The sequence below is a fragment of the Phocoena sinus genome, chromosome 3 (genome assembly GCF_008692025.1).
Source record: "Phocoena sinus isolate mPhoSin1 chromosome 3, mPhoSin1.pri, whole genome shotgun sequence".
NCBI lineage: Eukaryota > Metazoa > Chordata > Mammalia > Artiodactyla > Phocoenidae > Phocoena > Phocoena sinus.
This window is the reverse complement of record NC_045765.1, coordinates 141,519,878-141,541,328: the sequence shown is the minus strand read 5'-3', so window position 1 is coordinate 141,541,328 and position 21,451 is coordinate 141,519,878. Positions and strand designations below refer to the sequence as shown.

Genomic DNA, 21,451 nt, shown 5'->3' with positions numbered 1-21,451 from the left:
CAAACAAGTCCTCTAGTTACAAATTTACTACTTGTTATTCTTCTGTACATTCCACTTGGGCATGCATAAATAATTGCATTAACACCAATAATCAAAATCTAAAAGTAAATTTACAAATGCTGTTTGAATTTTAACCTTTAAAAGCTCTGAACTATTATTAATATAACAATATAATGCATTTCTTTGGTTATATCTTGCATGAACAGGAGGTCTGAATATGATCCACCCTAACTGCTAATATTTTTATATTTATTTATGCATTCTGATAGTGCTTTTAAACATAATTCTTTCCATACTTCTACTATACGACCTTCAGATGATCCTTCATCGGACATGCTGGGGTTAGATAGGTTTAGGAATTCAAATTTTTTTTTTATTTTAAAGGTAATATACCACAGATTTAACAATCCCAACAAGGTTTGGGGCAGTATTACATATTCACATACAATAATATTTTTTAGATGAACATGTGAGGAGACACACTGAGATAATATAAATTGTGGTCAGGTTTTGCTGCCAAATGAGTTTAGGTCAGGTTACGTTTTGTCAGGTCACATTATTTCTGAAAAACAGCTTTCATTTTCAGAGTTTTTGGTTTTTCAAAGTTGTGGATAAGAGATTGTGGGTCTGTACAATTAATATTACCAGCAGTCCAGATCCTTCATTCTTTTCTACAACAAAGTCATTGAAAGTCACTTTTTCCATTCTCCCAATGACACAAAATATGCCAATATTGAAGTATAAATTTAGATCTCCTTATTCAAGTTGGATAAAGTTTAATACGAAATAAACCATATCACTCCAGGAAAAAAAACTTGTTTGTCAGCACAGAGAATTTAACCCCCAACAAAAAACTTTTCTACCAATTCAGAATAAAGACCTAGTGTTTATGATAAAAATACTATTGGAAAGAAGGACTTCTGGCCTTCAGGGCAACTACCTGGCTACTAAAGTACATCTGTGAACTACCGACATGGGTACTACCTGGCAGCATGTTAGAAATGCAGACTCTTGGGCCCTCCCATACCTACCCAATCTGACTCTTCATTAAATCAACATCCCCAGGTGCTTCATTTGTACATTTATGCAGAAAACGTTAACCTAACAGGCCTAACTGCTTTTCCTTAAAAATGTCTGCTTACCAGTTCAGTCACTGGCTTACATCCGGAAAAATACTTGCAGAGGTTTCCTACAGCCCTAACTGGTTTAAGAGTGGCTCACTGGGCCTAAACCATTTATGCAAACAATATGGTTTTTGCCAAACGTCTGCTTTCATTCTGTTAGTCTGGAATTTTGTTACCTGCCAGGCAGAGGCTGCCTATTTCTCAAGTCCTCAATAAAAACCCTGGGGCTGAGTCTCTAACAAACCTCCCTGGTGGACAATATTTCACATGTTATCACAATTCATTGCTGGGAGAATGAAGCATGTCCTATGTGACCCCACTGGGAGAAGACACAAGACTCTTGTGCCTGGATTCCCCGAGATTTCGTCCAATGTACCTTTCCTCTTTGCTAATTTTGCTTTGCATCCTTTTGCCATAATGAGTCTTCCTAGCAAATTACTGAGGTCGTGGGGACCTCGAAAACAAGACTAGAGCTTGAGGACCACTGCTGTAGAGCTTAAGTACATGACTTGAGGAGTGTGGGCTTACCCCAAGACAAGGAATTCATCAGCCATAAAGTCTGATACACTGAGAAGAACACTCATGCAAAAGGGGCAGAGAACAAAGAAAAGTATCTCTGGGTAAAGCTGAAAACAAAAACAAAACAAATAAAAAGAGACTTCCCTGAGATTCTAAGCCAACCACAGGTGTCTTTGGAATATATTCTTTTGCATGATCCAAAAAAAAAAATCTCAAAATGAGAATTTTAATTTAAAGTAGCCATTGGTATACCATATTCCTGGGCAGCAGAAGCAAATTCAACCATCAACCACCACCTCAACCCACCCACCCACCCACCCACCCAACTAGGTAGCCACCCTTAGTCTGAGTAACCTAAAAAATTTAAGTGCACAAGCAAAAATCACAAACACAGAAGGAAACGTGAAAACAAGCCACTATCAACAGAAACAAACAAAAAAATCTTAAAAGACTATAAATATTAGAAGTACCACATACATAATACAAACAATGAAATAATTATGTTTTATATATCTAAAGCAGGGAGTTTGGCAAACTTGTTCCATTAAGGGTCAGACTAAGTATTTCAGGCTTTGAAAGCTATAAGGTCTCTTTCGCAACTAAACTCAGTAGCCGTAGCACCAAAGCAGCTGTAGGCAATACTTAAATGAGCACAGCTATGTCTCAATAAAACTATTTACAAATGCAGCATCTGTAAGCCTTACTTGCAAAATTTGCAGGCCATAACTTGCAAGCTTCTGGTTTAAAGGAAAGAAAGGACTGAAAATATGATTCAAAATTTACAAACAGGGCTTCCCTGGTGGTGCAGTGGTTGAGAGTCCGCCTGCCGATGCAGGGGACATGGGTTCGTGCCCCAGTCCGGGAAGATCCCACATGCCGCAGAGCGGCTAGGCCCGTGAACCATGGCCGCTGAGCCTGCGCGTCCGGAGCCTGTGCTCCACAATGGGAGAGACCACAGCAGTGAGAGGCCCGCGTACAGCAAAAAAAAAAAAAAAAAAAAAAAAAAAATTTACAAACAGGGCTTCCCTGGTGGCGCAGTGGTTGAGAGTCCACCTGCTGATGCAGGGGACACGGGTTCGTGCCCTGGTCTGGGAAGATCCCACATGCCGCGGAGCGGCTGGGCCCGTGAGCCATGGCCGCTGAGCCTGCGCGTCCGGAGCCTGTCCTCCGCAACGGGAGAGGCCACAACAGTGAGAGGCCCGCGTAACGCATAAAAAAAAAAAAAAAAAAAAAAAAAAAAAAAAAAATTTACAAACATCCAAGCAGAACTTCTTGAAATAAAAATAGCATGATTGAAATTTAAAAAACTCAATGGGGGGATAAACAGAATAAACACAGCTGTGGGGAGAACTAATGAACTGAAAGATACATCTGAAGGTATTATAACATGATCCCCAAGAAAAAAGGAGACAAAATACATGAAAAAATTTAAAAAACAAGAAAGATAATGAGAAAGTCTAACATGCATTTAATAAGAATTCCTAAACAAGAAAAAATGCAGGAGATGCACTACTCAAAAAGTCAGATTGAGAATTTTTCAAAATTGTTCAAAAACATGAAAAATACTTAGAATCAGGATGCCCAATGAATTTCAAAGTAGGACAAATAACCATCTAAACACATTTTATTCAAGATGTTTCAGACCAAAGCAAAAGAAATACTACAGACTGAAAAGACAGATTATGCAGAAAGAGAAGCAATGTGATAGACATATTCAAAAAATTAAATTAAAAGTGTGTGAACCTTGTGTATGAATCCTGACTCAAAATGATATCTGTAAGACAATCAGGAAAATTTGAACACTAAATACTAGATGATATAAAGAAATCATTGTTAATTTACTTAGTTGTGCTAATAGTATTACAGTTATATATTTAAAAGTCCTTATCCCTTAGAAATACACACTGATGTATTTACAAATTAAATAATACTTGCCTAGGATTTGCTTTAAAATTATCCACAAAGGGAGGAGGAAGATATACACATGAGGTAAGACTGCCCCATATGTTTACAATAGTTGAAGTAGGATAAGGCGTACATGAGGGTTCCTTACATTTTTTTCTCTGCGTATGTGTATGTTTGAAATTTTTCATAATAAAATATTTTTAATGAAAGTCTGATAATCCCAAGTGTTGACAAAAGTATGGATCAAGAGCAACTCTTACATATTGCTACTATGATATACATATATTTTTTCATATAAGCAGTAATTCTACACCAAGTTATATAACCTAGAGTAACTTACGTATGAGTACCAGGATTCATGTACAGGACCATATATAAAATCATTGTTTATAAGAGCAAAAAACTACAACCAAATGTCCATAATTAAAAGAATGGATAAATCACTATTATTTATTTAATAACATTTGCCTTCTGGGTTTTCACCCTAGCACTTACCAGACACTATACTAGGGTCTTTGAACAAGTTTTCTCATGTAATACTTATACTTCAACTATACTATTTCTTGCCTACCTCTTCTAGTCTCACATCCTCCACTCTTCCTCTCCTCAAGCACTTTCTTTCTCTGGTTCTTTCCTATCTCTGGGCCTTTGGATCAATATTTTATGTTCCTTCTACTTGTTGAAGACTTTCCCCCTACTTCTTCACTTGGTGCCTCCCCATTAGTCCTGGATCAACTAAATATCACTGCCTCAGAGAAGTTTTCTCTGACCAACCCCCTAACCACCTATCAACTCTCTTTCACATACTCCAATTTTACATTATTCAGAGCATTTATTCATACTTAAAATTCTGTGTTCACCTGTTTACTGTCTGTGTTCTCCTTACTAGAACATAAACTCCTCAGGGGAAAGATTCAATGTTTTTCACCACTGAATCACCAGCAAAAGAACAGTACCCAGCACACAGTTAAGGTAAATAAATATTTGTCAACTATGACTGAGGGAGGCAGGAGTGAACAAATTATTACAATATTACAAGAAAGGTAACATACAATATACTATAGAAGCCCAAAGAAGGAAGATATTCCACCCAGCTGAGGAAATTAAGATTAACTTTGTAGAAAATGTGTTTCTGGCTAGAGTGAAGAGAGTAGATTGGGAAAGGATAGAACTAGAACAGGGATAGTAGTTATGAAGCCAATGCAATCACCCAAGAAAGAAAATGAGGCCTCAAGAATGGCATGGCAACAGAAATGGAAAAAAAGATTTTACCAGTATTTCAGAGATAAAATCATTATTATCTGGTCACAGATTTGATGTGTAGAATAAGGACAAAGAATGAGGCTAGAATGTCTCCTGGGTGTCCTCCTGGGTGACATGGCCCCATTAAAGTAATTCTCTTAAAACCCAAATGGAAAATATAGAAAGATTTTTAGAATAGTAAGATAATTAGTTAAGTATGAAACACAGAAAGCTTGAAATACATGACTACATTGTTAAGATGTTGAGTAAGCCATGAAAAAATGGGCCTGGAGCCCTCAAGCTAAACACAAATTTGATGGTCATTTATTCAGCCAATAAAGACTTATCAAGCACATATAATGTGCTGGAGCTCTTCTAGGCTCTGGGGATACAATGGTGAACAACACAAAGTGCTTGTCCTCACAAAACTTACATTCCAGGGAGACAGACAAATGATACTGTAATTGGCAGCAGTGACAAGAGCTACAGAAGAAAACAATATAAAAGAATAGAAAGTGGGCTTCCCTGGTGGCGCAGTGGTTGAGAGAGTCCGCCTGCTGATGCAGGGGACACGGGTTCGTGCCCCGGTCCGGGAAGATCCCACATGCCGCGGAGCGGCTAGGCCCGTGAGCCATGGCCGCTGAGCCTGCGCATCCGGAGCCTGTGCTCCGCAACAGGAGAGGCCACAACAGTGAGAGGCACACGTACGGAAAGAAAAAAAAAAGAATAGAAAGTGATGCAGATGAGGGCTACTTTAGATAAGGTGATCAGAGAAGGCCTCTCTGATAAAGTGATATTTGAACAGAGTTAAATAAAGTGAGGGAGCAAGCCTCCCAAGATTAGGGGAAGCATAATCTAGACAGAATGTAACAGAAGTACGAAGGCCCTAAAAAGAGAATAAGAGTAGGAATGAATAAAAAGGAGGCTGTTTTGCCAAATATAGTGAACAAAAGGAAAAGAGTTAGGAAATGACAACGGTTGTGAGGAAGCCAGGGACTAGATTATAATGGCAGTCATCACATATAGTGGTTGTATATTTTTTAGAAAAATTATCTTCTCACACATATTCCAGTACAGTGCTAAAATACAGCAAATGCTCGATGAATTCTTTTCAAATTAATGAGTGAATAAATCACTGAGTTAATGAATTCCCACTACATTTGAGTCCAACTTATATTTAACCGTTTCCTGAACTCCAATTCATCCCAAAGGACAAACCAAATACCAATTTAAAAGTCTAAATTTTAAGCTTTAATAATCTTCAGAAGCAGAATTTTTAAAATGTTTTTGAACAGTGACATCACCACTAGAACAAGTACATGCCCTTCCAAGAGGACTGCTTAGAAGGAAAACATTTACTTCGAAGTATGTAATTTCTAGATTGCCTGCTAAAACAACACATCATGTGATAAATCCCTCACACAATTTGAAATGTTCTGATAATCAAAATATCATTTTAGACCAAGTCCTGATCATAGTAGACAGCAAAAAATTACCACACTAGTTCAGCTCTAGGCTAGGAAAAAATCATTTAAAATAATTTGGAAAAAAAATGCATGTCCCAGTAGGTAACAAGAGCAATAACTAATATAATCCTGAAAAAGATGGTTCAAAATATAGATTTACTGCATTTTACCATTCCTAATACAATCAAACAAGCCCTCACTCAAAATTCACCACTAAAAACAAGTATTCTTTCTTTCTTTTTTTTGGCTGTGTTGGGTCTTCGCTGCTACGCATGGGCTTTCTCTAGTTGTGGAGAATGGGGGCTATGCTTTGTTGCAGTGTGCAGGCTTCTCATTGTGGTGGCTTCTCTTATTGCACAGCACGGGCTCCAGGTGCACGGGCTTCAGTATTTGCAGCACACGGGCTCAGGAGTTGTGGCTCACGGGCTCTAGAGCGTATGCTCAGTAGTTGTGGTGCACAGGCTTAGTTGCTCCGCAGCATGTGGGATCTTCCCAGACCAGGGCTCAAACCCGTGTCCCGTGTATTGGCAGGCGGATTCTTCAGCACTGAACCACCAGGGAAGTCCCAAAACAAGTATTCTTTTGGGAGCTAATAATCCACACTCTGTTTAGATCTGTTCAGTGAACTGAACAGTCTAGACTCAGAATCAGCAAGGATATTCCAAGGTTATTAAATGTTCCCACCTTCAGGGAATTCCAGTCATTGTTTTCCATAATTCCAAAGAGTAGATGCATAAAAATATTTTAAATGGAGTGAATACTAATATCTTTAAAATTACCAACATTTAGAAAATGCACTTCATCAAAACTTCTTCACCTTCAGTATAGTTGAATATTTTTGTTTCACTTTCATATTTACTCTTGCTTTTGCATATTGAAATAAGTAAAATGCTCTTTATTTTACTCATCTATGCTAAGCACATGTTGCCAAGTTGCTGTCAAGTATTTAATCAATTTCCTATGCAATACTCAGTTCTAAGTTCTTCGGGATATGCATACCAAGAGATGGGCAGTGGAATCTTTTTCTAACAAAGCATCACCAACTCAGAGACAAAAACCTAAAATTCAATGAAGAATTAATTAAAAAAAAACAAAAACTTGACAATTAAAATTTATTTTAAATCAAGGAATATAAAACACTATCAAGTACGGGAAAAGAAAAATGTGAAGAGTCACCAGAAGACTAGAAATAGAATAAGAGAAATACAAATTGATGAGAGAAATTGAAAAAAACAAGGGTAAGATGGAGAAACAATCAAACGAAGATACTTTAAAACTATTAATGATGTCTTCCACATGAGATTATTGCAGTGAAGACCAAGAACTGTTTACCATCCTCCCTTTTTCTCCACAGAAATACTAAGCCAATTTCTGTAACCATTCCACCAATTTAATTAGGTCAACACAAAACTTTTATCGGATTGGAATTCTAGTTTTTCCAACTTTCTAACTGGTAGCTTTGAACTCTTTACGGTGATTTGACTATCTATAATTTTTCTTTAAATAGTCATTATGAAAAAAATTCACCTATCTAGATGTTTTCATGGCTAAAACATTAAAAGGTCAGGCTGAAGAGGAAAAAACAGAGATATTCAGAAAATGATTTTAAATGTTTTAAGCTGGAATTAGTGTAATTATTCCAAACTCTAACCACTCATATAAATCCACTGCCCAACCAAATGAAAAAAAAATCCATACACATCATGACATACCTAACACACATAAGTAGACTTGGATTAAAATAACTTTAACTTGGGCTTCCCTGGTGGCGCAGGGGTTGAGAACCCACCTGCCAATGCAGGGGACATGGGTTTGAGCCCTGGTCACAGAAGACCCCCACATGCCACGGAGCAACTAAGCCCGTGTGCCACAACTACCGAGCCTGCGCTCTAGAGCCCACAAGGCACAGCTACTGAGCCCGCGTGCCACAACTACTGAAGCCTGCGTGCCCAGAGCCCGTGCTCTGCAACAAGAGAAGCCACCGCAATGAGAAGCCCACGCACTGCAACGAAGAGTAGCCCCCGCTCACCGCAACTAAAGAAAGCCCGCATGCAGCAACAAAGACCCAACACAGCCAAAAATAACATAAATAAATAAATAAATTAGAAAAGGCAGCTTGTCCAGAGTCAAAAAATTCTAAGAGGCAAGGTCAAGATTCAAATCCAGATTCAAATCCAGATCTATCTGGTTCCAAAGCTCAGGCCCTTAGTTACAGTGTTAGACTGTGCATGTTATTAAATGTTATTTTGTCCATATTAGTATCCTACTATCTATCTTTATACATATAATGCTACTATCCATATTGTAGACATATATAACAACTTTGTCGAGTCACACCTCACCTACCTTGAACTATGCTATGAAGCAATTACCTATCTGGAAAACAACCAGGATGCAAAATCAAGCACTCCAAAAGATACCAATAAAAATTCAAAGTATGTATCATCACCAAGTTTATTCACTACAGTTAGTATATGTTACTGACAGCAGGGCCCCTTAATTCCTCATAATCACAACCTAATTATCCCTATTTTCCATATAATGTTAATAAGTCCAGTTATATAGTTTGTATTTTACAGCACAGTAAAAGTAAAAAAAAAAATTTTAAAGTAGCTTCCATATATGCTTAAAAATAGAAATAATATTTATACACACACATCTGCCCCAAATCTACTCATATTCAAGTACCCCCGGTGAATATTTAGTGGTAATATTGTTACTTACTTTAAAAATAGTTACACTTCTTCCTGTGGTACTTTTATAATAGAGACACAATCACTGATATAAGTAAAAAATTTTTCCTAGGACTCAAAAATTAAATCTAAACTTTTTTAACAAAACAAAATAACTATTACAAAAAACAATAACATAGCAAAAGGCAACTGCCATAGTTTATCCAAATCTCTTAATCTTTTTATTTCCTTTTGAAAACTAACCAGCATTTTGAAAAATTTCTTCCGTTACGCTAGGTAAAACAGTATACACTTATATATTCAAAACAATGTTGAAACATGAACACACAACACTGAATTCTCCCGTGACAAAGGAGAAAAGGTCTATTTTAAGGTTTATTAAAAATAAAAAGTGATTTAAACTTTTTTAAGACTACATAATCTAAAATTATAACTTTTTAACTCATTGAAAAGTTATAAAATCTTATGTTAAGAATTATTCTTACATGACATACGAAATCTTATACAACATAAGAATTAATCCGACCTGCTTTATACCAAGTTATGACATTCGAAAATACCATTAGAAATTACAACATATAAAGTAAAACCACAAGTCACTCTAAATAAACAAGATAGGAAATAGCTATCTGTATTCAAATATCCCATTACCATGATTTTATACGAATGTTATGTGACAGATATGATTAAAATCTTACCTACAACACGTGTTAAATAAAACTTTCCACAATATTCCACTTGCCACCCCAGATACTGCTGTATAGCTAAAGGTTCGAGTTCACAGCTCACCTACCTGCAACCTGGAGTCTTCTCACTTTTTCTGCAACTCTATTCCCGTCAGTTTTACTTTTTCTCATTTTTCTTGGGGGAAGGGGTTGTGGTGATGGTGGTGTGGTGAAGGTTAGGGAGTGTATTATACAGAATTATGAGTGGAAAAAAAACCAGGGCAATTAAAAGTTTTATAGGGATGAACATTAAGCATGGAAATAACTAGCAATACTATTTTAAGATGTGATTTCTCAAAGTATGAAACTATTGATAAAAATATATATGTACACACATCTAAAAACAGTTAAAATACACTTTCATCTGGCAAGTTGTTTCTTCTTAGCAACTAAAAGTAAATTACTTGGCAATCTTCTTTGTTTACAGCTTCTGTGTTTCTTCACTATTTATTCATTATAAGAAACATGTGAAATTACACTGGGTTCTGAACAAGATTACTAAAATCCCTGCAAGTGGCAATTCAACTCTTGTTTTGCTCCTTTAATAGAGTGTTAATTTCCCCAAACACTGTTTATCCTTTACCCAAGTAACTAGAGGGTAGGGTGTCTGGATTTGGCAATGAAACAGTCCATGTTTTTCAGGATAAGCTTAATTTCAAATATTCTCTCTCAAATATAAACTGTCAGGCCACATGTTTAAATTTTGAAATCAGAAAATACGGTCATTTTAGCATGGAAAATAACAAAAACACTACTCATCCCACTTATAGTCTCTATTTCCAAATTGCACACATCTAGAAATAAGTTTGATACAAATTTATAGAGCCCTTTGAACATGCAGTATTAACGAAGGGGAGAGGAGACACATATACTACAAAACAATGAAAGAAAAAAATCATTTATGCTTGGGTTTGGAATGCAGCCAAGCATCTATATACTCTTAATCAGAAGCACACAATTACTTCACAATATGCATAAAATCTCTCAGTCCAGTCCAGCACTACCTTCAAAGGTTTGAAAAGCCCTAGCCCAAAATACAATCAGTCTTCAATAGTTAAGAGATTTATATACAGAACTCATCATCAACTTTTCTCAACATTATCTTCAAATACTGAATAATATGCCAGGAACATGTTAGTTCACAAAATTAAGCATGATTTTTATTTAAAACACTGACTGATCCAGGGCTCTAACTATTCAAATACTACACTTTTATGCAAAGGTCCTAACAGATGTCAACACTTCTATGAGGACTCTCCTCTAGGTCATTCCTTACCTATCTCCCATTTTTTTCTGAATTCCTCTGGCTTATGATTCCTTTATAAAGATAACTGGCAGGTGCTTCAAATACTATGCCCTGTTACACGTATATCCCAAATATAATATAAAACTCCTTAAAGCCAAGAATTATGCCTTCCTGATTCACATTAACACTTACTAACCTGATAATATACTAAAAATATGCTGTCTTGATATTAACAAACCACTACAAATCCAAATTCTTCAACATTTTGGGATTAAAAAAATGGCAGAGTAATTGAAGGAGCCAGATTCTTTAAAATCCAGGTAATTAAGGTTAAAAAGCTCTTCTATACTGCTTACTGAACTCAACTGACTCCTTGAACAGGCATGTTTGAAGCCCTGGCACACCCTCAATTTTATTATATTATATATAAATTTCATCATTACCAGGCACATTGCTCAGTTTATGCAATCTGTATGGCTAGAGGACTTTGTAACAGGAATTTTTAAGAAGGTGCTTAGGTTTAGGTTCTCTTTCAACCCTATGACTCTGAACACATGAATGTTATATTCAGCTAGTTTTACACAATTATTTTCAATTTAGTTTGGCATCTATATAATCTTGTAAGTACATTCATCATAGTGATATAATTTTAAAGTAGCTATTCAGCTTTAACCTGGCCACACTAACAGAAAAGCACAGATAATACAAAACAATGGATGATCCAAAAAGCATTAACAGTCAACTCTCAACTATTCATATTTGGATTACCTAATAAATATTTTAGCCTGTTTACATCCACTGTTCTAAGAGTATTTGCTTAGGAAATAAAAATTGATGCTAATAATTCAAATGAAAGATACATCAATCTACTGTAGGGGAGGAAAAAATATAAAATCTTCCCAAACCATATATAAATAATGCTATTGAGATTATATTTAGCAATCTTCCACCATTATTCACCTTTTTCTTAGTGTAGGTAACTGAGAGTGGACTGTATTTAGCTTGTAATAGAAGTACAGATACACAGGCACGCAAACCAGTCACTGACCCCACTGTGCTTTTCACAGCCCTATTTCAGTAGCCTGAGACCTGAGAGGGGGAGGAGGTAGCAAGTCACTGCAGATGATCACTTACAAGGAAATTGAGAGTTGACTATAATTTACATTTAAAGTGCTATGAAACACCATACTGCTACATGTATTCATTGCTGTTTATGGGAATCCTTCTCACAGTAACTTAACAAGAGATTTAACAAGGCTTTCTCTTTAACCTTTCAATATCCCAGAAACATCGTGATATCTGAGAATCACAAAGACTGATGGTGAAAGTGCTACGCATGGAAAGTAGTACGCATTTCAGAGATCAGGAAACTGAAGCCCAGAGAAAGTAGCATGGCAAGATCATCCTCAGATTAAAGAAGAGAAGAACTGAGTTCTCCAAAACCCAACTTCAGTGCTATGCCTCTCAATCTCTTCAACCCCGAATTCTCCACTTGGCTTCAAAGATCACAATCTTACTAATTTTTAACTTTCTTCTCTGTTTTTCACCCCTTTCTTCTTATTGATTCCTATGCTCTGACATATACTCTAATCAGCTTATCCTCTAACATTCAGATCTTCAGCTCTTCCTCCATTTACATTCTTCCCTCTCTCAAGGCCCTAAAGCAGAGAACAATCTGATCACAAGAACAGCTACAAAAACATCCATTTCAGCATTCACTACCTCTTACACATCTCTGACAGAGTCAATCATCTGAAACTCAAAGTGAAAAGCTGAACTCATTACCATCTCTTCCAAAATGATTTCTCCATTTCTTGGCACCATCGCTTTCATTGTCCCTCAAGTTTGCAAATTTAAACTTTTACTTCTACTCTCCTTAATACTGTCCTCCTTTTCTCATCTCTCTCTCCATTCCTCCTTGTAATTAATGTCTCGGTTATTATTATATGATATATGCTGGGGAAGACGCTTAAATTCTAGTGAGAGAAGTAGTGAACAAGGAACTTAAATAGGCAATGGTAAGTGATATTTACAAAGTAATAAACAAAAATGTGGAAAAGTAGAGGAGGAAGCAATGAATTCCCACTGGGATGATAAGGAAGGATTTTCCCAGAAGTGGCATATGACCTAGACCTTAAAGAATTAGGATTTCTCTAAAGAGTGCTGAAAATGGAATTCTTGGCAGAGAAAACAACCTATGCAAAGAAAAGTAAATAGACACTGCATGCCATGTGCAAGGAAGAACAAACAGACATCCTTGACTAAAGCAGGGATTCTCAATCACAGGCATAACACAATCTCCAAGGGGAAAAGAACAGGAATGGGGAGGTAGGTACTTTAGGCTAGCAAATTCTCCCCAACCCCCTTTGAAAATCAGTGTGAAAAGAAGGGAGGAAGTGCGTTACACAAGTGAACTATGTGGAGAGGCAGACTGATTTAGAATAGTATGGTTAAGATAGTACAGAAGAAAATACTTCTAGAATAAATCATAAAAGGCCTTCAATGCCAAGCTAGGAAATTTGGACTTTATTCTGTGAGCAAAAAATGAAACCTGTAAAGTGTGTGTATACAGTTTTTTGTTTGTTTGTTTTTGTTGTTGTCGGTTTTGTTTTGTTTTATATAAGGGAATGAGATCAGTTCCAAATTTCAGGGAAATAATCCTGGCAATCATATAGCAGAGGGAGTGAAAAAAAGAGAAAAAAAATTTTACTGTCATCCAAATGAGATAATGAGGATGTGAACCAGACCAATGACAATGAGAATAGAAGGAGAGAGAGATTTCAGAGGCAAACTGGGGAAACGTGGCAAATGAACCAAGAAGATGAGCAATAGGTCTCTAGCTTGAATAACAGAGGATGGTGGTGGTACCTAGAAAGTGAAAAGTGGGTATGTGTTGGAGTGCAAAATTTTATAAACCACAACTCTGAGATGATTACCAGACATACATGCTAATATGTTTTGCAAGCTTAGAAGAGAAAGTATGAATAAAAACGTAATTACTGTAACCATCTCAATTCATGGATTCTTGAATCCATGAGTGAAAAGGGTGCTCAGGGAGCTAGCATCAATAAGAGAGCAGACAAGAAAATCAAGGACAGAACCTTAGGGCACACTTGCTTAAGGAGCTGGAAGTCCAGCCAGCAAACAGAGAAGGAGAGGTAGGAAAAGAACCAGGAGTTTTAAGAATAGCAATAGTGTAGTAGCTACAAGTCCATGATCTGCAGTTAGTCACTCACTAGCCCTGTGACCCTGCCTGAATAACTTACCTTTCTGAGTTTCAGTCTGTTAGAATTTGAAAGCCTATACCTTCAACTGTAAAATACGGATAATAGAAGTACCTCAAAGAGTTATCGAAGATTAAGAAAAATAATGTTTTAGTGCCTGGAACAAAACTACTAATACAGTAAGTAGTCCTAATAATAGAATGGGGAACTTAAAAATACCAATGAATTTTGCATGAGGTTACTAGCATCCCTTAAGAAACTATTTTAAGTACAGGGGGAGAGCTGTGTTTACAAGACTAAAGGAGTTAAGGAAGAAAACTGTGTGTAGAGCCTACGAAAAAATAACTGTTTTGAAATCTTTGTCCTTATCATTCCACGCGTCTCACCATCATTCCATGCTTAGCAAAGTACCTGCTCCATATGAATACAACAAGAAATGCTGAATACGAGAAAACTGAGCCAAAAGAAGGAAGAAATGAAGAAGCAAGAAATCTTAGTTCTACAAAGAATCTTAGGGGAAACAGAATTAGGAGCAAAAAATTCCTTTCCAGTTTAGCCTTGGAAATGAACAGAGATGATTTATCCTCCGACTCGGGAAAACAGAAGGTAAGTATAGGTGAAATACAAAGGGGAGAAGACAAGGGGACTCACATTAGACAGCCTCTGTCATCCTAATAAAGAAATAACAGTTCCCTGCGCAGAGTACGAGGATTCCAAAGTCAGTTTAGAATCTGGAGAAAACAAATTAGTTGGTTCCTCTATTCCAATATATATTCAACTTCATTTCTGTCTCCAATACCCTGGTCTAGTGTCCCATGATCTCTTAGATTCTACCAGGGACCTCCAGAGCAGCTCCTCTTCCTACAGACTTTACCTTTCCCAAGGTGTGGTATATTCTCTTGAGAGCCCACATTTCCTTCCACTATATCCACAATTCTTATAAGACGTCAACCCCTCTGTGAAGCTGCCTGATTCTCTACCCACCAGAGTTAATCATTCTCTCCTCTAGGCTACTTCTGTTCCTTGTACAGTTTGATTACTCAGTTTATTGTTCCGTATCGCAATCACTTCTTTATGTCTGTTCCAGCAAACTCCTAAAAAGGGAGTAACATCTTCCTCATCTTTACTCCTCCAGCACTTAATTCAGCATTTCTTATATAAAAAGCAGTCAATGTTTGTTTTGTCTAACTGAAGTAAGGGATTAAACAACATGAGCAATCTCTTGACTAGAAGGAATCACAAAACAAAAAGTTAAGTGTTCAAATCTGCATCATTCAGATAACCTTCCTACTTTCCTAGCTATTAAACAGCAGCTAAGACAGTCAATCTTTTTATTCCTACTAATGGAAAAGTAAAAGGATTGGACAGTCAAAAAATACAAAACTCAATACTTAAAAATAAATTATATTCTAACAGTTATATTTGAATATACACGTTTCCATGTCCCTGGAATTCACCTTGAACACAATAATTAAATTATACTAGGAAGGGCTTACACAGGAAGAATATTCTGTCTCTCTTCAAGTTATTCAGTACCAGGAAGAGATGTACTAGTGGAGTGATAAAAAAAAAAAACAGACTATCCTTGCAGTGGAAGTGGTTAAGGGAAGCATTTTGGTTTCAAAATAAATTGGCATGCAAAACAGAGAGAGTATTTAATGATACCAATAGCAAGTATCAGGGACTTTCATGATTAAGTACAGTAGTTGTCTGAACAAAACTTAAAGCAACAATCACCAGTATATCAACTACAGGATCTCCTACAATGAAGTTCCTGAACTAGATCAAAATAAATCCAGAAACAATTTTTAATTAAAGCACTTTCGTATAAACCATAGCACTAACATCAATATGAAAACCAAAGAACCTTAAGCCTCTCCTGGGCTTAAAGAAGCTTGCAAGGCTGGCCATGTCTTATTACTAAGAAATTTTCTGGAGTCTGGGAGAAAAATTCTAAGGTTCTGTTAAAGAAAATATCACATTTTTTCTTAAGTACATATAATAGATTGTTCCTTGCTTAGGCCTAATTCTGGTAATGTTACAGTTTGTTTTTTTTTTTTTACAGTTGTTACATTCAAGAACTTATACAGTGCTGTATGTCAATTACATCTCAGTAAAACTGGAAGAAAAAAATGATCACAGCTGGGGTGGAGGCACCAGGAAACTAAATGATGGGGGACATATAAGAGCTCCTTATATTTATTATATTCATACATTCACATATACTTTATACATTTTGAAGCTTTTCTTAATAAATTAAAAAAAATAAAAAGAACTCTAGTTCAGAAAGACTACCCAATTAAATGTATGTCTCAAAAAAAGAAAACTTCACTACCATAATTCCTTATTAACAAGTTTATAATATTCAAAACAATCATCTGAAATATTTTAAATGTGATATAAATAATTTTGATTTCATAGTTTAGGAAAGCAACTAACATTTAGTTAACATCACTCACAAAGTACTAGGTCGCATGCTGAGTACTATATGGCCTAGCTCATTTACTTATCACATTCTTAACAACCTTCAAGAATAACCTGAAATTAATCTCTTTTTTTTTTTTGAGCTGAAGAAACCAAGAGTTAATCAAGGTCAAATAACCTGCCCCAAATCACCTATTATGTATCACAGCTGAGATTACAACTCAGAACTATTTGACTTTATACTACACATTGATAGCTCCTTCAAGAATTACAATGATCATGGCCTCTATTTTATAATGAACTTTGTTATACAGCTACACAGTGAATTTCTCAAAGGTTACATAAAAATAATGAGAATGAGAGCAAACACTGCCTTAGCGTTAAAAAAAATTTTTTGGTTACCCAAACTTTATCTAAAACATGCCGTAATCCAATCCACAAACAGCTGCCCTTCAGCTGCAACCCAGACTGCCCCACAGTTCTCAAATGATTACTAAAGTTTAATTCCTCATGAACTTTCTTCATGTTAGATCCATAAGCCTTCTTCTAACAATGAATGTTTGTCAGAATAGCAATTTCTCAAACAACAGGGTCACTATACAATGAATCTAACTCAGATTACTTTTTCAAAACTTCCTTAAGACTCTGGAACACAGTTCTCAAATGCCCTCTCACTCCTAGTTGTATATTGCTTTTGCAATCAGATTCAACTGGCTGTGTATATTTCATTCCAAACTGAAATACATCTTGTCAGGGCAAGCAGAAATAGCATTTTCTGCACTATTTGTATTATCCCAGAAACACCTAAGGACATAGGTATTTACTAAATTCTCAGGAAATATAGTATTTTAAATAGTAAATATACAGTTATCTGTGTACTTGAGTAAAACTGGAGTAAACCAAAGGTATCAAATTTGTACATAAGCTCTTTTACTACCCATAATTTTGACACCAACCAGAGAAACCACTATATATAGGAGCTCAGTAAAGTCAATTTAAAGCACAACTGTAACTTATTTCTAGCACCACATTCAAACAGGTCTTCAATACACAAATTAGACCCAAGATCTATCTAATAAATGGTCTTTTCACCTCCATCTAAAACATATGCGCATGTATAAAATAAATCACTAAAACTACATCTGCTACAAAACTCAAATGCTAAATTGAGCCCTGTGGGAATTTTGCTTATTTTGTTAGCAAATTTACTAGAAAATCTTTTTCCACATATATTGCATATAGACTTTTCATATGTGTTATACACAGTCAAGTTTCCAAACAGTTACACAAGTCAAAAGCTTTACATCTCCCTACATTAATATTCAAACTCTATCTGCTGAAAAAATGTTCTAATTTAGTGCATTAGTGATCTAATTAGTTGTCATTTCTATTACTTAAGCCCTATTTTATTTTAGAAACTCTTCTGCCTGTAAAAGGACCTAGTTCACCCGAAACAAAGTCCTAGAACTTTCAGAATAAAATATTGTTACAAAAATGTACTCTTGTATCTAAATAAAAACTAGGCTTTTAGTTTACAAAACAGTAATCTTACATTATGATACACAAAATAAAACAAATTAGAGAATGCGCTATGCTTTAAATACAGAGATGATCCTCAACAATGAGCCCACATCTAACAAATACTGTAGATAATAGTCATTATGTTAAGTAGAACGTAGGTTAAAAAAATTGTTTTAATTTTATATAGAATGTTTAAAACGACGTTTTTTCAAACTTCCTAAAGTGCTTTTCAGATCTCAAAAAGGAAACTGAATTCTATACAGCTGAACCAGGTTACACGCTAAGTTACAGCCCGTGTGAAACACGACTTCTTCGGAATCAATAGACCAAATCTTGTTTACCGTGGAAGAGAAAAGAGAAACCTTGTATATAACTACTAAACGCTCAACGAGATATTGTCGAATAAACTCCAGTACGGTGACTGATAGAAGATATACTGGCCAGTAGCCGGCTGGGGTCCTTAAAAATATAGCAGGGGTTTACCCAGTTCCGAAGGTGTAAACAAACCCATCGCCACTGCAGAAGGTAAACAATGAACCTGCAACGAGGGTGAGGGGCCGGTTTTTGCCAACTACAGTCTCAGAGGCCCGGGAAAGGGAAACAAGAGGGAAATACAGCGTACACCAGACACTTCGCAGAAATCACGGGCTCCAGGTTTCACTACCGAGTTATCAATGCTGCGGGTCCCCCAGGGCAGTGGGCAAAGAGAAAAACAGTCACGCAGTCAGCAAGGACCGAGCAGGTCCGGCTTCGGCGCTGGGGGACGGGGAGGGCAGGATGTGGTCGCTCTTCCCTCAGACGTCCTCCGGCAACCTAAATAACAGCCTCTACCTCCCTCCGGCCGCCCCTGGGATTCAGCTGCTCGAGCTCCGGGACAGGAGAACAACGCTCTCCCGCGGGTCTAGAGAAGCCAGAGGGTCGGCGACTCCGCCGAGTCCCGCTCGGTGCTCCCCGCAGCACCCAGAGGCCCGGAGAAGGGCTCGGAGCGAGGAAAGCGGGCACCGGGAAGGGGGATGGGTCCGGGGAGACTGCCCCCGGCTCGGCTCCCGCGGGCCGGCAGGCGGGGCTCGGGCTCTGCCTCCCGCACCCCCGCGGGTCCCGTGCGGGGCCGGACCCTGCCCACGGCCCCGAGCCCCCGGCTCCTCCCCACTAGGATGCCCTCGCCGGCGCCCGCGGCGCCCCGCGTTACCTCGGGTCAGATCCAGCGGGACGTTCTCCTCGCCGCTGTCATTCCGCCCTGCGCGAAACAGACACATAGCCCCAATTAGGATTCGCTCCCAGGCCAGCGGAGGCAGCCCTGGCTCCGGCCAGCGCCCCGGCTCGTTCCCCCCGCCCATGACCAAGGGTAGGCAAGTGCCAGGGGTGACGGTTGCCCGGCGGCGAGGGGTGAGGGCCGCAGCGGACTTACCTCGTATTCGGAGGTTCTTCAGCGAGCGGCCGCGGCCGACCGCCGCCATATTGACGGGTTTCAGTCACAACACCGGAAACCTCGCCCAATCGCGCGAGAACCCCTTCCCCTCCCCTCGCGCCGCGCCCGCCCCCCGCGGCGGCTGGCGGCGGGCGGCGGGTGGTGCCGGCTTAGCCCGGGGCGCGGAGGGAGTGCGGTGCCAAGTCGGGATCTTGATGGAGTCTGCGGAGCGCGCCCTCGCGCGCCCGCCCGTCCCGGAGGCGGAGGGCGCGGCGACGCGCTCGGCCCTCCGGGAGCACGTCCGCCAGGAGGGGGGCATTTCCCACGAGGGGAATCCCATTGATGCGAGTTTGCAGCGTGGAGGATGCTTCCTCTCCAGCCGCCGCGGAAACCGTAGTCAAAACCGACACGAAGTGGGAGGAGGCCTTCATGCGCCAGGCTGGCCACCTGCTGAAACCATCCTGCATGATTGTTTTCAAGTCCTGAGATAGCCCTCCTTCCTTATTCGTCAATTAAAACGATTTTATTAAAACAACAACAACAAAAATACAAAACACTGCGCAGCTGTAACGTAACTAAATCCCGCCTAGAGTCGCTTTGCTCCAACCAAGTTAACACGTAACAAAGTTTATTTTCCAGCCTCACTGACCACCGTGCTAAGCAGCCTTGCACTTGATCTTCAAAGCCACACTCAGCCAGGCTGGCTTCTCTAAGTGGAAGTAGTCGGGTGGAAGTTTTGCTTTTGACCGCTTGTAGTAGGGACCCGAGAACGGGGTGAAAAGTCGGGAGTGCCGGGTGGTGGTCCCTGGCGGTGGGTGGGATTGTTCCCGCGCACGCGCGGGGGCCTGGAGGCCCGAGGAGAGGGTTTCCTCTCTGCCTGGAAAGAGAAGCTGCTACAGCCTCTGTCTGGGTTTTCCCCTCTATGTAGCTCCTGAAACAATGGGCAATGTGGATGTTGTGGATTAATATTTTTTATAGACGAACCTAACAAGTATTAAGTGTAGAGACTTTAATCAATATATATACACCTGGCCCCTGACCCAGCAACTTTCTCCTAAACTAGATTAACTTTGAAGAGAGGGGTGAGCGTTTTGTCGCCTCCTGTTCCTCAACACTTGTCTTTCTATATTCCATGAGACTGGAGGTTAATTAACAGTGGAGATCTTGCCTTAACCTGTCTCATCCCGGCTACTAGTTAATGCAGTGCCCAGCATAAATAAGTGTTCAATAAATAATGAGGTAGCTGAGTAAATGCCCTGGATTCCTTCTTTGTTTCAATGTTCTTTCTGCTGTTTAAATAAAAAAAAAAAAAAGCTATTTGGAGATATCAATTGCAGTCGTTAAAAATAGGGAACAATTGGAAACACTTAAATAACCAAAGTAGGGATTATGCAAATTATTGCAGCCATTAAAAATGACGATGCAGGTCTAGTTTATAGGAAATACTGTTCATGATATTAAATCAAGCAAGAAATTACAAAGTTCCCTTTTTTTATAAACACTTAAAGTACATAACAAATTAAAAGTATAACTTTATAAAATATCTTACATGTCTATGTATGGAGAGAAAAATCTGAGATGTACCTCAAAATGTTAACTTGTTTTTTCTCCTTAAATTGTGGAATTACACATACAGTTTTTGTTCTCGTTTGTCTGTACTTTTAAAATGTCCTATAATTAATACATATCAATTGTAAAATAAGTAAAAACTTTAACGAGAAAACTAAAAGCAGCATGGGGTAGCATCATCAAGAAAATAAAAGAGGAACACTGCTTCCTTAGGATACTGTTCTCTGTATATTCCAGGTCCTTTTCTTAGGAGAGCTGCAATCAGTATCTGCTGCTGATACTGCTCTTAGATTCAAGAAGGCAACACAATTAGAGTGCTTTTTAAAAATGTCCTCTGACATTACCAAGCAGTTACAGCCTAAGGCAAAAATCACAAAACTTGAGG

The 21,451-nt window shown here is 38.3% G+C and overlaps 1 protein-coding gene across 4 annotated transcripts in view; it reads right to left on the bottom strand.

Annotated features, from left to right (window-relative positions):
- The window catches only part of RICTOR (RPTOR independent companion of MTOR complex 2), a 128,043-nt gene extending 108,439 nt beyond the window's left edge, over positions 1–19,604 (bottom strand). For all 4 annotated transcript variants that reach the window (XM_032626312.1, XM_032626314.1, XM_032626313.1 and 1 more), the window contains exons 1-2: positions 19,498–19,604; positions 19,279–19,326 (exon numbers count right to left, since the gene is read on the bottom strand). In XM_032626312.1, coding sequence (XP_032482203.1) covers positions 19,279–19,326; positions 19,498–19,546 — 97 coding nt within the window. In that variant the 5' untranslated portion in view covers positions 19,547–19,604. The remainder of the gene's footprint in view (positions 1–19,278; positions 19,327–19,497) is intronic.
- Positions 19,605–21,451: the final 1,847 nt, after the last annotated feature.